Source organism: Oryctolagus cuniculus, chromosome 3 (assembly GCF_964237555.1).
Source record: "Oryctolagus cuniculus chromosome 3, mOryCun1.1, whole genome shotgun sequence".
Lineage (NCBI taxonomy): Eukaryota > Metazoa > Chordata > Mammalia > Lagomorpha > Leporidae > Oryctolagus > Oryctolagus cuniculus.
This window is the reverse complement of record NC_091434.1, coordinates 117,943,511-117,956,998: the sequence shown is the minus strand read 5'-3', so window position 1 is coordinate 117,956,998 and position 13,488 is coordinate 117,943,511. Positions and strand designations below refer to the sequence as shown.

The 13,488-nt window shown below is 57.7% G+C and overlaps 1 protein-coding gene across 1 annotated transcript; it reads left to right on the top strand.

Annotated features, from left to right (window-relative positions):
* The first annotated feature begins 11,260 nt into the window (after positions 1-11,260).
* On the top strand, positions 11,261-13,232 carry TMEM185B (transmembrane protein 185B). Its single transcript, XM_002712400.5, has one exon. It carries the CDS (start codon positions 11,654-11,656, stop codon positions 12,698-12,700), a length of 1,047 nt encoding a protein of 348 aa, XP_002712446.3. The 5' UTR covers positions 11,261-11,653; the 3' UTR covers positions 12,701-13,232.
* Positions 13,233-13,488: the final 256 nt, after the last annotated feature.

The following is a 13,488-nucleotide window of genomic DNA, read 5'->3' as shown; positions in this document are numbered from 1 at the left end:
CGCTGACCAACCCAGAAACTGAGTGGGGGTCCTGAGTCCCATGGGGACAGCTGCCTGGCACAGGGCGCATGGGCTGTGGGGCAGGACCAAGAGTGGGCGGTCCCAGGGAAGGACCCACCCATCCGCCTCCTCCAGGCCAAGTTCCACGTCACCCCGAGCGGCAAGCTCATATTTTCCACCTGTTGTTGCAGGAAGGGCGACAGGGCTGCAGGGAGCGGGGCGCCCAGAACCAGGGTCTGTGCCTGAGTCTAACTCAGGGCCTGCCCTACACTCACCGGCTCTGAGCCAGCCCCTCCCGGGGTTGGTTTCTCCCAAACCTGCTCCACACAGGAACAAGCCCAGGTCCAGCCCTCCCCCACCCCCCGCCCTCATGTCCAGACTCAGCCTGGCCTTGGAGCCCAGCTACAGGCCACCCTCCCTCATGCTCCCCAGGCAGCGCCCTCCACCCCAGCCCCTCATCTCCCACCCTCCTGCTTTCCTATTCCTGCCCCTCAGGGCCCATGGCCCTCTCTACCTGTTCACCAAATGCAGCCAAGTATCAGAGGTCTTCAAAAAGTTCATGGAAATGCCTGTTATTAAAAACTACATCTGAATTTTACAAACTTTGCTCTCACACATCTTTTAATTCTATTTTTCCAGGATTTTTTTAAAAGATTTATTTATTTGAAAGTCAGAGTTACACAGAAAGGGGGGAGAGAGAGAGAGAGAGAGAGAGAGAGAGAGAGAGAGGTCTTCCATTGGCTGGTTCACTGCCCAGATGGCCACAACGGCCGCAATCTGAAGCCAGGAGCTTCCTCCGGTCTCCCATGCGGGTGCCAGGGCCCAGGGACTTGGGCCATCCTCTAGTGCTTTCCAGGCCACAGCAGAGAGCTGGATCGGAAGTAGAGCAGCAGGAACTGGAACCGGTGCCCGTTTGGGATGCGGGCACTGCAGGCAGCGCCTTTACCTGCTATGCCACAGCGCTGGCCCCTCCATGATTTTGTTTTGTTTTGAGAAACAGAGAGCTCCCATCTTCTGTTTCTCTCCCCAGATGCTGGCAATGGCTGGGCCTGGGCTTAAGTCTCTGGGAATTAGGGACCCCATCCAGATCCCCCACAGGGGTGCTAGGAACCCAGTGAGTGGAGCCATCACCACTTCCTCTCAGGACCTGCATCTGGAGTTAGAAGGCACAACTGGGGCTCGAACCCAGGTGCTCTGTAGTGGCTCATCCATAACATGGGATTGTCCCATTATACAGGTAGGAAAATTGAGGCTTCAGGAGAACAGAGGATTGTGGAGGATTTGTGAACCAAGAGTAATCCTAATAGGGCTATATAGGCAACCAGATGTTTCCCAGGAGAGGTGCAGTTTGAATTTGAATTGGGCTTTAAAAAAATGTGAAGGGGCCAGCGCTGTGGCGCAGCAGGTTAAAGCCCTGGCCTGCAGCCCTGGCATCCCATATGAGCACTGGTTCGAGTCCCAGCTGCTCCACTTCCAATCCAGCTCTCTGCCATGGCCTGGGAAAGCAGTAGAAGATGGCCCAGGTCCTTGGGCCCCTGCACCCGCGTGGGAGATCCAGAAGAAGCTCCTGGTTCCTGGCTTCGGATTGGCAAAGCTCTGCTCGTTGTCATTTGGGGAGTGAACCAGCGGATGGTAGACCTCTCTCTCTCTCTCTCTCTCTCTCTGGCTCTACCTCTCTTTAACTCTGACTTTCACATAAATAAAATAAATTTTTTAAAAAATGTAGACAATCCTGACTGGCATAAAAGAGGAAGACAGGGGTGGGTGTTTGACACAGCAATTAAGTTGCTACTTGGGAGTTCCTGCACCCCACATCAAAGTACGAGAGTGGTTTAAGCTCCAGGTGCTCCACTTCTGATCCAGCTTCTTGCTGGTGTGCACCCTGGGGAGGCGGCAGGTGATGGCTCAAGTACTTGGGTTCCTGGCACCCCTGTGGGGACCTGGACGGGAGATCCAGACCCCTAACTCCAGCCTGGGCCAGCCTCATCTGTGGCTGTCTCTGCCTCCCTGCTTTTCAGAGGAACAAAACTAAATAAATAAGCATTTGAATTCTCTTCATTAACACAGAAATAAAGCACTGACTAAATACAAAACAAAAGAAAAAAAAGAGGAAGACAGCGCAAAGGAGGGTGCGCAAGGCTGTGGGACTGAGCTAAGCCAAGGGCCGGGGGCGGGGACTCCCAGGGAGCAATGGGCGAGGTTCACCAGGGCTGAGTAACGGGGAACCTGGGGTAGATTAGGAAAAATCCACCAGGAGCAGAAAGCCTGGGACCACAGGACAAGCACCTGCGGGGGGAGCAGGGAGGTTCTGAGCAGGAGGGGCTGAGTGTTTCAGAGAGGGAAGCCCCTGTGGACATCAGTGGAAAGCCCTGCGCAGGAGGCCGAGGGCCAGCATGAGAGACCCTGTGGCCGTGCGTTCCAGCGTTGGCTCTCACGCAAACGCCCCTGCCACTGGGCAGTGGCTCACTCTTCCCTCCCAAGGCTGAGCGCCCCCTCACCCCCTCACTCGGGCTCCTGCACTGCTCTCCCTGCTGCCAGGATCAGTGCTGCTCCGTGGAGTGTGCGCGCCCAGGGGCTCCCATGCACCTGCCAAGCACACCACAGTCAGGACCTCTTGGTCTCTTGTCCCCGAGACCCTCCCGCGAGGTGAACACAGCTCAGGCCCCCAGTGAGCTTGGCTCCTTGACTGGCTGTGTCCAAATGAACATGGAGCTCCGTGGTCAGATTCAGAGAACTGGATTCAGAGGAGCACCAGTGAGCCTAGCAACGGGCGAGGGGTACCCGGCTCACACCGGCCGCCAAGGCAACCCCAAGGAAAGACAAGAGACACAGGAAGACCTTGAGGGTTACGATTCGGAGCACAACCCAACTCCAGCTCACTGCGCTTATTCCACAGTGACCAGAGAGGACATCTGAGTCGTGCTCTGGCTGTCCCAGCTGCCAGGTGGGCCCCAGGGGCTCCTGTGCTCCCCAGACTCTAGATCTGTGAAGAAGACCAAGGCAGGGGGCTGGCGCTGTGGCACAGGGGGTAAAGCACCGCCTGCAGTGCCGGCATCCCATACAGGTGCCGGTTCAAATCTTGGCTGTTCCACTTCTGATCCCGCTCTCTGCAATGCCTCTCTACTGCTGGGGAAAGCAGCAGAAGATGGCCCAAGTCCTTGGGCTCCTGCACCTGCGTGGGAGACTTGGAAGAGGCTCTTGGCTCCTGGCTTCAGATCGGCCCAGCTCCAGCCGTTGTGGCCATTTAGGGAGCAAACTGGCAGATGGAAGACCTCTCTCTTTCTCTCTGCCTCTGGCTCTCTGTAACTCTGCCTTTCAAATAAGAAAATAAATCTTTAAGAGAGAGAGAGAGAGAGAGAGAGAGAGAGAGAGAGAGAGAAATACCACCAAGGCAGGAGGCTCACCACTGCCTCCTCCCCCAAGGCTCTGCAGGTGCCCAGTTCTGCCCCTTAGAAGTGATGGGAGGCTCAATGGAGATGTTGCATGATGTTTGAGGTATCAGGCCTGGGGGTTGGGGGGACCTATGGAGGAGGTGGAGCTGCCCAGAGGGCACCTTGATCTAAAACATATCCCTCTGCACTTGGGAGGGAAGACACAGCTGAGCAGGCAGGAGGCCCCTCGGAGCTGGCCACAGTGCAACATACAACCTGGATCTTTTGTCTGACCGGTGATTGAGGATTTGGTGTCAGATGGATTTCTCACCCTCCCCGACCCCCCGCAAGCCTCACGTTAATTGGTTTTTGGAATCTACACCCCAAACTGCTGAGCTCCAGTTCCCAGGTGTCCTACGGAGACTCTGACCTTGAAGTGGAAGCTGACAAGACACCTGGGCCGCACCTGCCTGTGTGAAGAGCCTGGGAAGGCAGCTCTGGGGCTGTGCCTGCGGGGCGGGGCTGGCGAGCATCTGAGCTCTCAGAGCCCGGCACGGCAGGCACTCTGCCAGTCACTGGGGGAGGCCGCTAATGAGCGGATGTGTTCCAGGTTGTCTGCCCTGGGGGCCAGCTGCACCTGGGCCGGGAGAGCCCTCAATGAGTGGTGAGCGGTGAGAGGCTGTAGAGTCGGCTCCAAGCTGGGCTGCCTGGGAACCCCGGCTCCGCACTGTGCCAGCTGCCCTAGCCTCAGGGTCCTTGTGTGCAAACACGTGGGTGACAACTGAACTCATCTTGTAGCCTGCAACAGCACCTGGTGCACAGTGTAGACATGTAAGTGCTCCACAGTATTGTTTTTAAACTGTTTTTTATAAAGAATCATTCACAGAGTTACAGGGGGAGAGAGAGGAATCTTCCACCTACTTGTCCATTTCCCAAAGGGCTGCAATGCAACGGCAGGGACTGGGCCAGGCCGAAGCCAGGAGTCTAGAACCCCATTCAGTTTTCCCACAGGAGTGCAGGGGCCAGTGCACTTTCCCAGGCCACAGCAGAGAGCTGGATCGAAAGTAGAGCAGCCGGGACTCCAATGAGCGACCATATGGGATGCCAGCACTTCAGGTGGTGGCTTTACCCACTATGCCACAGCACTGGCCCCACATATCTCTGATTTTTAAAAATTTTTTGGTGAGACAGACAGAATGCCCCAGTCCAGCCATAGCCATTGTGGGCTTTTGGAGAGTCAACCAGCATATGGGAGTTTTCTCTCTCATATTAAAAAAAAAAAAATGGCACCCATTTAAATATAACAAATTAACCCTTGAGTTACCTACTATTCGTTGAACAACATTCTATAACTCAGGACACTTCCAACCCCACTCCACAAAGATAATTCGTTTTAACCAATAGTATTTAATTAAATGTGGATGCCCCAATTTCCCCAGAGGCTCACTCAGCTAGCTCATAGCATGTGGAGGTTGGGATCCGGCCCCAAATAAGCCACTAACTCTACGTGTACACAACTCACAGGAAGCTCAAACTGGTGCTAATTTTGTTTTCTTTTTAATTAATTAATTACTCGGTTTACTATGAATGGCAGAGACAGAGTGATGGTTTCCCATCCAGGGTTCACTCTCCAGAGTAAGCAACAGCCAGGGCTGGGGCAGGCTGAAGCCAGCAGCCAGGAACCCCACCTGGGCTTCTCACGCGGTAGCAGGGGCCTCCGTACTTAAACCACCACCTGCTGCTCCCCAGGGTGTGCACTGGCACTGGAACCCAGGCACTCCGACGCAGGCTGTGGCATCCCAGGCAGCAGCTTACCCACAGGCCAGACATCTGCTGCATCCCCAGTTGTTAGCCGACTTTGACGCTCACAGCCCTGCACGCAAGCCTGTCTTTGACTTCGGTCTGTTCACCTTGTTCATTTTAATTCTTCACCCGTGGAGTTTTCCAGACCAAATGAGCTCCACCAGCTGCTGTCACTAGCGGCAGATTTCCACCCAGACTCGGGGTCCATCCACTCTGTCACTGCCCGCACAGGGCGAATCAACCTACGGGAGCACCAGGCTGTGTGACTCCACCCTCCTTCGGGCGGACAACTCCGTCCCGGAGCCTCTGAATGCCAAGGAACTATGCCCCTTTGGAACAGCAGAGTCTCCGTATCTCAGAGAACAGAAAGAACCCACAAACGCAGCAGGCAGATGGGTGAAGACTGCTCAGGACAACCCTGTGATGTGCTATGGGTGACCGTGAGAAAGACGCTCCCGCGCCTACAGGGCTCGAGGCTGTTTCTACCTCTGCTGTTCCATCGCAGGTAAGAGAGGTGGTGATAAGCCTCGCCCCTATTTCAGGGCTACAAAGGCAGGCAAAGCTGGGGTATCCAGTGAGGCACCTACGTAGAGCAGGACCCCAAAGGGCTACGTCTTTGACGCAGAAAGTCAGCAAGGAAGGGGCCATGTCACCACCTGTGATGCCGGCTTCCCTTAAGAGCGCTGATTGTGAGTCCCGGCTGCTCCATGTCTGGTCCACGTCCCTGCTAATGCACTTAAGGCCGTGGAAGATGGCCTGAGTAGTAACGCCCCTGGGATTCCTGGCTCCCAGCTTCGGCCTGGCCAGCCCTGGCTCTTGTGGCTGTTTGGGGAGTGAACCAGCAGATGGAAGATTCTCTTTTTCTTTCTCTCTAACTTGGCCTTTCAACTGAATAAGTAACTCTTGAGATAAAGAAAAAGGGAGGAGGGGAGGGAAGAGGAAGGGGAGGGGGCAGGTAGTGGGGAAAAGAAAGTCAGCAAGGAAATCTACTGCCTCGACCCTGACCTTGGACGCACACAGGGGCGCCTGAGACTGTGAGCGCGCCAGGGCTCCCACGGGGCTGAGTCCGACTTCGCACTAAGAGTTGGTCTGCAAACTCCTGCAGCAAAAGGCTGTACCCGCTGTCAGTCTGACTCAAAGCGCTCCCAGCTGGTGGTGGTGCCCTCGGTGACTGCCAGAGCCAGTGCAGCCCCCTCCCACAGGGCCGAGGCCGAGGTTCAATGCCGCGACACAGCCCCAGCTGCGACACAGCACCAGCTAACCACGTGGTGCAAGATGTGGCGGGCTTTGCCGAAATGGGAAAATAAGCGAGGTGGGAAAATCAGTGTGAAACCAAAAAGCAGAGTCGAGGGGGCACCAGGGCGAGGACAGCTCTTTGCAGAGTGGCCAACCGGAAGGAAAATCGCAGTGAGTTTTCTTGACATGGAAAGAACACAGCTTTCCTTTCTTTAAGTGGCTCTGCACTTTCAAGTGACCTTGTATTTAGTGACTGCACAGGAAACAAAACAGCGTGATGTAAGCAGCGAGCAGTGATCAGGGAGGGCATCTTGGAGGAGGTGACGGCTGAGCTGAGAAGGAGCCCGCAGAGAAGAAGCCATGGACACAGCTCACTGTTGCTGCGTCAATGCCCAGGGCAGGGCCCAGGTCACAGGCCAGATGCTGGACACATATTTGTTAAATTAACACATGAGCTAAGGAATGAATGTTATTAAAAAAAAAAAAAAAAACCAAGCCTGTGGCCAGTGTTGTGGTGCAGTGGGTTAAGCCACCACTTGCAATGCCGGCACCCCACTGTATCAGAGCACCAGTTCTGCATCCGATCCAGCTTCCTGCTATTGTGCCTGGGAAAGCAGCCTGGGCCCCTGCCACCCACATGGGAGAGAGGATGGGGTTCCTGGCTCCTGGCTTCAGCCGGGCCCAGCCAGGCCGTTGCAGCCACTTAGGGAGTGAAGCAGCAGATGGACGATCTCTCCATCTCTCCCTCTCTCTGTCACTCTCCGTTTCAGGTAAAGAAATCTTTTTTTTTTTTTTTTTTAAAGCAAGCCTAAGTCTTAAAGGACCCCAACCAGCTTGGTTCTTCCTGGGGCCATTCTCAGCCTGTCTCAGACCTCTGTTTCCTCATCCACAAAAGGCGAGGCCTTCGCCACCACCGCCTCTGGACGTTAGCTCCAGATGGCACGGCTCTGAACCCTGACCCCAGCACGGGCACAAGGGACTGTCACACTCCTGGAGGCCATCCTCACGTAACTCCAGGCCTGTGAGCTTTGGCCAAGCTGCTACGTCTCAGGAAGCGGCTGCCTGACTGCTCAGCCTGGGGGTGGGGATGGAGCCACAGAGCCTGCGAATTTCCTGCCCACCTGCGCCTTCCGGATACGGATACGTGTATCATGCCCAGGTCAGTGCTGGAAGCTGCGGATGCCGGGAGGAGAGATGGGTCCCAAACAGGATGACAACCCCACAGCCGGGGGTCTCAGGACCCCTCCCAAGCCAGGTGTCCCAAGCCAGGACATCCAGGGAGCGGAGAAGGAACCACAGCTGACAGAATTTGGTGTCCCTCCTCTGCTAAGGGAGGGACACCAAATCACTCCCCAGAGGACAAGCGCGTCCACAGGACATTCCATGTATTTCTACATTGTTTCATTTTGCCAGCACACTTTGGGGAGTTTATGGCCCTTATCGAGTGGGAACAGGAGCTCAGCTACTGGCCAAGGTCATGGAGCTGGGTTCATGCATTGGCCTGGGCTGCCCAGAGTCCATACCTGGAGTGTGCAAGCCATGGGGGAGGCAGGGAGCTGGGGGGGGGGTGTTGCAGGGAGAGGTGGGAGTGTGTTGCATTTAGGAACTGGGCGCTGAGGCTTTCACAAACAGCCAGGAGGCCACGGCTTCCTTGTGAAGAAGCTGATGGGAGCCAAGTCTGCAAGTTCCTGGCTTCCTGCACAATCACCCCCTGCCAAGCCCCATGCAGGACCTGTGGCAAGGGGACCTGGTCTCCTGCGGTCAGGGGCCACTGGAGGAATTCTGCCTCCCGCCCCGTTCCAGTGCAAGCCCTGGAGTCTCCCAGGGCAACCTGGAGGTCCAGCACCATCACCCTGGTCTGTGCTGGGGGGCGGGCACCGACCAAGGGCTTCCCCCCAGAGCCGCGCCCTCCCCCAGCTCTGAGCAGGAGCAGCGGGACTTCGAGGATTCTGCAGATGGAGTTAAGGTTACTGATGTGCTGCCCTTCACTGGGAGGCAGGATCCCAGCTTATCTGGGTGGGCCTAGGTGAGCCCTGAAACGGGGGCAAGCAGGAGAGAGCTCCCAAGCCAGGACATGCGGGGAGCGGAGAAGGAACCACAGCTGACAGACACAGAACTCGGATGCAGCACCCCCAGAGCGCAGCGCTGCAGCGGGGAGACCCTCACAGACACCAGGCAGACAGACAACGGGCAGGCCTGGGCTGAAACCCGCTAAGCCTTCTGGGACACCTGCAGCTTCCAGAGTTGGCTGAATCCGCCAGGGACTTCGAGAAGTGCCTCACTGTTGCCGATGCGTACTGGGTAGTTGAGCCTTACCACGCTTGCCCTCCTCGTGGAGACTGTTTTGTTTGTTTTTGTTTTTTCTTGTCCTCATTCCCTGAACACAGAGTGGCTATTTACACAGCACTGACCTTGCCTAAGGCATGAGATGTAATCTAGAGGGACTTCAACAGGAGAAGGCGTATGACGTCACAGTTTATAGACGGCACTGCAGCACCCGTAGATTCTGGCATCCACGTGGGGTCCTGGAAGCCATCTCCGGCAGACCCCGACGGAGAGCCATAACTGGAAGCGAACAAGGGGCCTCCTCGGGTTACGTGAAGACACAGCCATCTGGGCAGCCTGGGCGCCTGGTGTTGGCTCCACACCGCCCCACAGGAGCATGGCAGGAACGGGGCTCCCAGATTTGGCACAGTCACCGGCGGGGGTCAAACTCTGATTCTGTCACTCAACCAACATTTGTCAAACATCAGTTAAGATGTTAAGTGTTAGCTGAGTGTCTGGAACTCGGATCTCACGGAGTGACAGATGGCCACGCTGACTCAGACCCAGGGACAGGAAGTAAGTCACTGATGCTGGGGGCGGGGGGAGGCGGAGAGGCAGAGAAGGGTCCCTGGTCCACCCAGGGTTGAGGTTTCCCAGGCACTGCAGCCCTGTGCTGGCTCCTGTGATCCGGAAAGGAGGGAGGGACGAGGTGGTTGCCCCTTCGGGGAACAGCAGGGCCACTGCACGCTGTAGGGGCGGGGACATCATTTGGCCTGGCCTTGCCAAAGCAGCTGTGGGTTGGACTTGAAACTAAACCATAGCCGGCTGACTTTTAAATTGATGATCAGTGTGGAGCCACACCAATGATGTGATAAAGATCCAAATGGCCCTGCGCAGAAAGAAGGTCCCCAGTCCTGGCACAGGGAGACCACGCGTGGCAGGCTCAGGAAAAGGATAGCTGACCAGCTGGGCCAGCACGCAGACCCCAACAAAGGGTGATGGCCAGCAGGGCGTGGGCCTCCGTGAGCCCAGGACGGCCTCCCGGGTCTGACAGGGGAGGCAGGTTGAAGGTGCCAGGCAGGGGAGAGCATGAGGGGTGAGACATCTTAGGACTTCCCCATCCCTTAGGCCACTCCAGCTCATCCTATGGGTCCCCACTGGTGGCGGGAAGCACCGCACCTGCGCTTGGGTACCAGTGTCAGGTGACGCCGTGCTGTCCAGCACCTGGCACAAAGCAAACAATCCATGTTAGCTTTCAGGGTAAACAGAAAGACCAGGGCGGGTAGGCAGGCCTGCCGGGGGAGGGACAGCACTGGCCGGCTCCACTCTTGCCCTCTGACTTCTGACTGCCCCACCAGGCTCCTGGCGGCTCTGCCACAGGCCCCTCCCCTCCCCAGGCTAAAACTGATCACTTACCTTTCCCCAGATGCAAAGTGGAACGCACGCACTCATCCATCCCCAAAGCTATCCTACAGGCTTTTGCTGGCCCATTTCACAGATGAAGAGCAAGCGCAATTGATCCACTGGTTTTTGTCAACTTTTTTTTTTTTTTTTTGTCAGCACATTCTTCTGGAAAGGAAATAGTGCCCACAAGACCAACATGCAAAACAGCCAGATTAGCCCTAAGGACGTGGGCTGGGGGAGCAGGGGTGAGGGAGAAAGCCCAGCTCTCCACGCAGCCCACGCCTTCCCCACAGAGACTGCCAAGGGGCTCCTCCAAATCAAGCCGCCTGAAGCCACAAATGAACTCGGGGCTGAACCCCAAGCACTCGCTGGTGACTCATTCAGCTGGAGTCCCTCCTCCGGGGTCACCGACTGCTGTGGCTCAGGTGGGCACAGGAGAGGCTGTGGGGAGACCTTTGAGGGGCTGTGACCGTGCACCCCATACCATGGCCAGGTAACGCCGGCTCCTGCATCAGGGGCAGAGCAGGGCTGTGTGGGTGCACTGGTTGCGTTCCTCTGATTTCTCCCTGACACTGTTCTGTCAGAATCAGACTGATCAAGCACGCCAAACAAATCAAAGTCCCGGAGTCTCAGTCCCAGCGGGCGACTGTCCCCTTGCCTGGGGCTCTGTGACACCTAACACCTTGCCCAGCACATGCCCTGGGAATGAGACCACGGTGGCCCCCTGGGCACTCAGCACGGCCACCACGCAGACAGACCTGGAGGTCAGCCCCGGGAGCTCTCTGTTCGTGCAAAGTTCCCCCTGCCCTACGCCCTGCGTTGAGCCCGCACGCGGGTCTCCCTCGCGCTTGCCAGGGCCCGGAGACCGCGCCCGCCCACGCAGCACGTCCCACATGTAACACCCGCCCTGACAAGGTCTATGGTTACCGGCACGCCCTCGCCGGGCCACCGGCCTCCGTTCGTGCACACTCGGGCTTCCCGCCACGCTCACTCTGCGCGCTCGGGAGCTCCCGCCGCCCGCTGCCCTGCCCGAGAACCCGCGGCGAGCCACGCCCCGGACACGCCCCCACCCACCCAGCCCCGCCCCACTCCGCTGGGCCACGCCCCGGGCACGCCCCCACCCAGCCAGCCCCGCCCCCGCCCCACTGGGCCACGCCCCGGGCCGGCGGAAGGATGTGAGCTCACACCCGCCTCCATGTTCCGGCCGCCACCAGGAAGCGCCCGCCCGAGGTCGCGGCCCGCTCGCTGCCGACGCGCCAGCCCGGGAGTCAGCCGCGCAGGCCCGGCGCCGCACGCCGCGAGTGCCTCCCCGGCGGACGCGGAATGAAGGCGGGCGCCGCGGGCCCCCAGCCTGGTGGCGGCGGCGACAAGAGACCTAACACAGCCCGTCCGTCGTAGACGCCGCGTCGCCCGCGGGCCTGCGCACTCAGTGCCCTGCGCGCTTCCGGCCGAGCCACGTGACCGCGCGCGCACGTGTTCCGGCCTCTGCGCGCCGCAGCTCGGCGCCTCCAGGCCCCATGATGTCCACCTAGAGCGGGCGCGGGCCGGGCTGGGCTGGGCTGGGGGGCAGCGCCATGAACCCCAGGGGTCTGTTCCAGGACTTCAACCCGAGTAAGTTCCTCATCTACGCCTGCCTGCTGCTCTTCTCCGTGCTGCTGCCCCTGCGCCTGGACGGCATCCTGCAGTGGAGCTACTGGGCGGTCTTTGCGCCCATATGGCTGTGGAAGCTCCTGGTCATGGCGGGCGCGGCGGTGGGCGCGGCCGTGTGGGCGCGCAACCCCCGCTACCGCACGGAGGGCGAGGCCTGTGTGGAGTTCAAAGCCATGCTGATCGCCGTGGGCATCCACCTGCTGCTGCTCATGTTCGAGGTGCTGGTCTGCGACCGGCTGCAGAGGGGCACCCACTTCTGGCTGCTGGTCTTCATGCCCCTCTTCTTCGTGTCGCCCGTGTCGGTGGCCGCCTGCGTGTGGGGCTTCCGGCACGACCGCTCGCTGGAGCTGGAGCTGCTGTGCTCCGTCAACATCCTGCAGTTCATCTTCATCGCCCTGAGGCTGGACCGCATTATCCACTGGCCGTGGCTGGTGGTCTTCGTGCCCCTGTGGATCCTCATGTCCTTCCTGTGCCTGGTCGTGCTCTACTACGTCGTGTGGTCGCTGCTCTTCCTGCGCTCGCTGGACGTGGCGGCCGAGCAGCGGCGGACGCACGTGACCATGGCGGTCAGCTGGATCACCATCGTGGTGCCCTTGCTCACCTTCGAGGTACTGCTGGTTCACAGGCTGGACGGCCACAACACGTTCTCCTACGTCTCCATCTTCGTCCCGGTCTGGCTGTCCCTGCTGACCTTGATGGCCACCACGTTCCGGCGGAAGGGAGGCAACCACTGGTGGTTTGGCATTCGCCGCGATTTCTGCCAGTTCCTGCTGGAGATCTTCCCGTTTCTGCGGGAGTACGGGAACATTTCCTACGACCTCCATCACGAGGATAGCGAGGACCCCGAAGACGCGGCGGTTCCAGAAGCCCCAAAGATTGCGCCCGTGTTTGGGAAGACCAGGGTGGTCACCCAGAGCCCCGGGAAGTTCGTGCCGCCGCCTCCCAAGTTAAATATTGACATGCCGGATTAAGCGCCACTGCCGGGCCGAGTGGGGATTGCACACGCCCGCTTGCTTTGCCTCTCTACGCCTCCCCGGACCCTGGAAGTGGAAACGGGCTGCAGACGCGGCCGGCCCTCGCCCTGTGTCGCACGGAGGCCCGGCAGTGACTCGGTGTGCATGGCGGAAAGAGGAGCTTATTTTCATATGTGGTTGTGGTGTGTGTGTGTGTGTGTGTGTGTGTGACTGTGACCTTGCTTTCCAGGTTGCTGCTCTTAAGAGCTCGCGGGACATCCGTTGAATTGTTTCAGTAGGTCCTCACAAGGAATAACTACACAGCCTTTTTTTTTTTTCTTTTTTTTTTTTTTTTTTTAGTGCTATTCTACCTATCAAAAGTATTGGTTAAAAAAAGAAGTATTTTTATACACTGCTAGTCCCAGATACTGTTTCCAATTGTGCCCATTGTGAAGTGACGGCAGCTGCGATGACATCTCCTCCCACACTTTGTAAACCTCACCGTTGTGATTTCCAGTGTTGCTACTGTTAAACTGGTTTTTCTCTGGGCTTTGCTGGTGGTGGTCTTTGCTACTCTAGTAGGTGAATTTTTCTAATGGAGTGCGTCCATGCATAGAGTATTTATATGAACATTGCAGCAGTGTAATACATGTTGAATTCCAGTTCTCTGCGGTACAATGTACCATCCGAATGTTTTTTTTTAAGGCTTTATGAAAAGGAATGTGTCACAGATGCCTTCCTGTGTGCGTGGCGTGGGACCTGAGCGGTAGGCGTGGCTCTGACTCTTCCACTGTTAGCTGACTGAG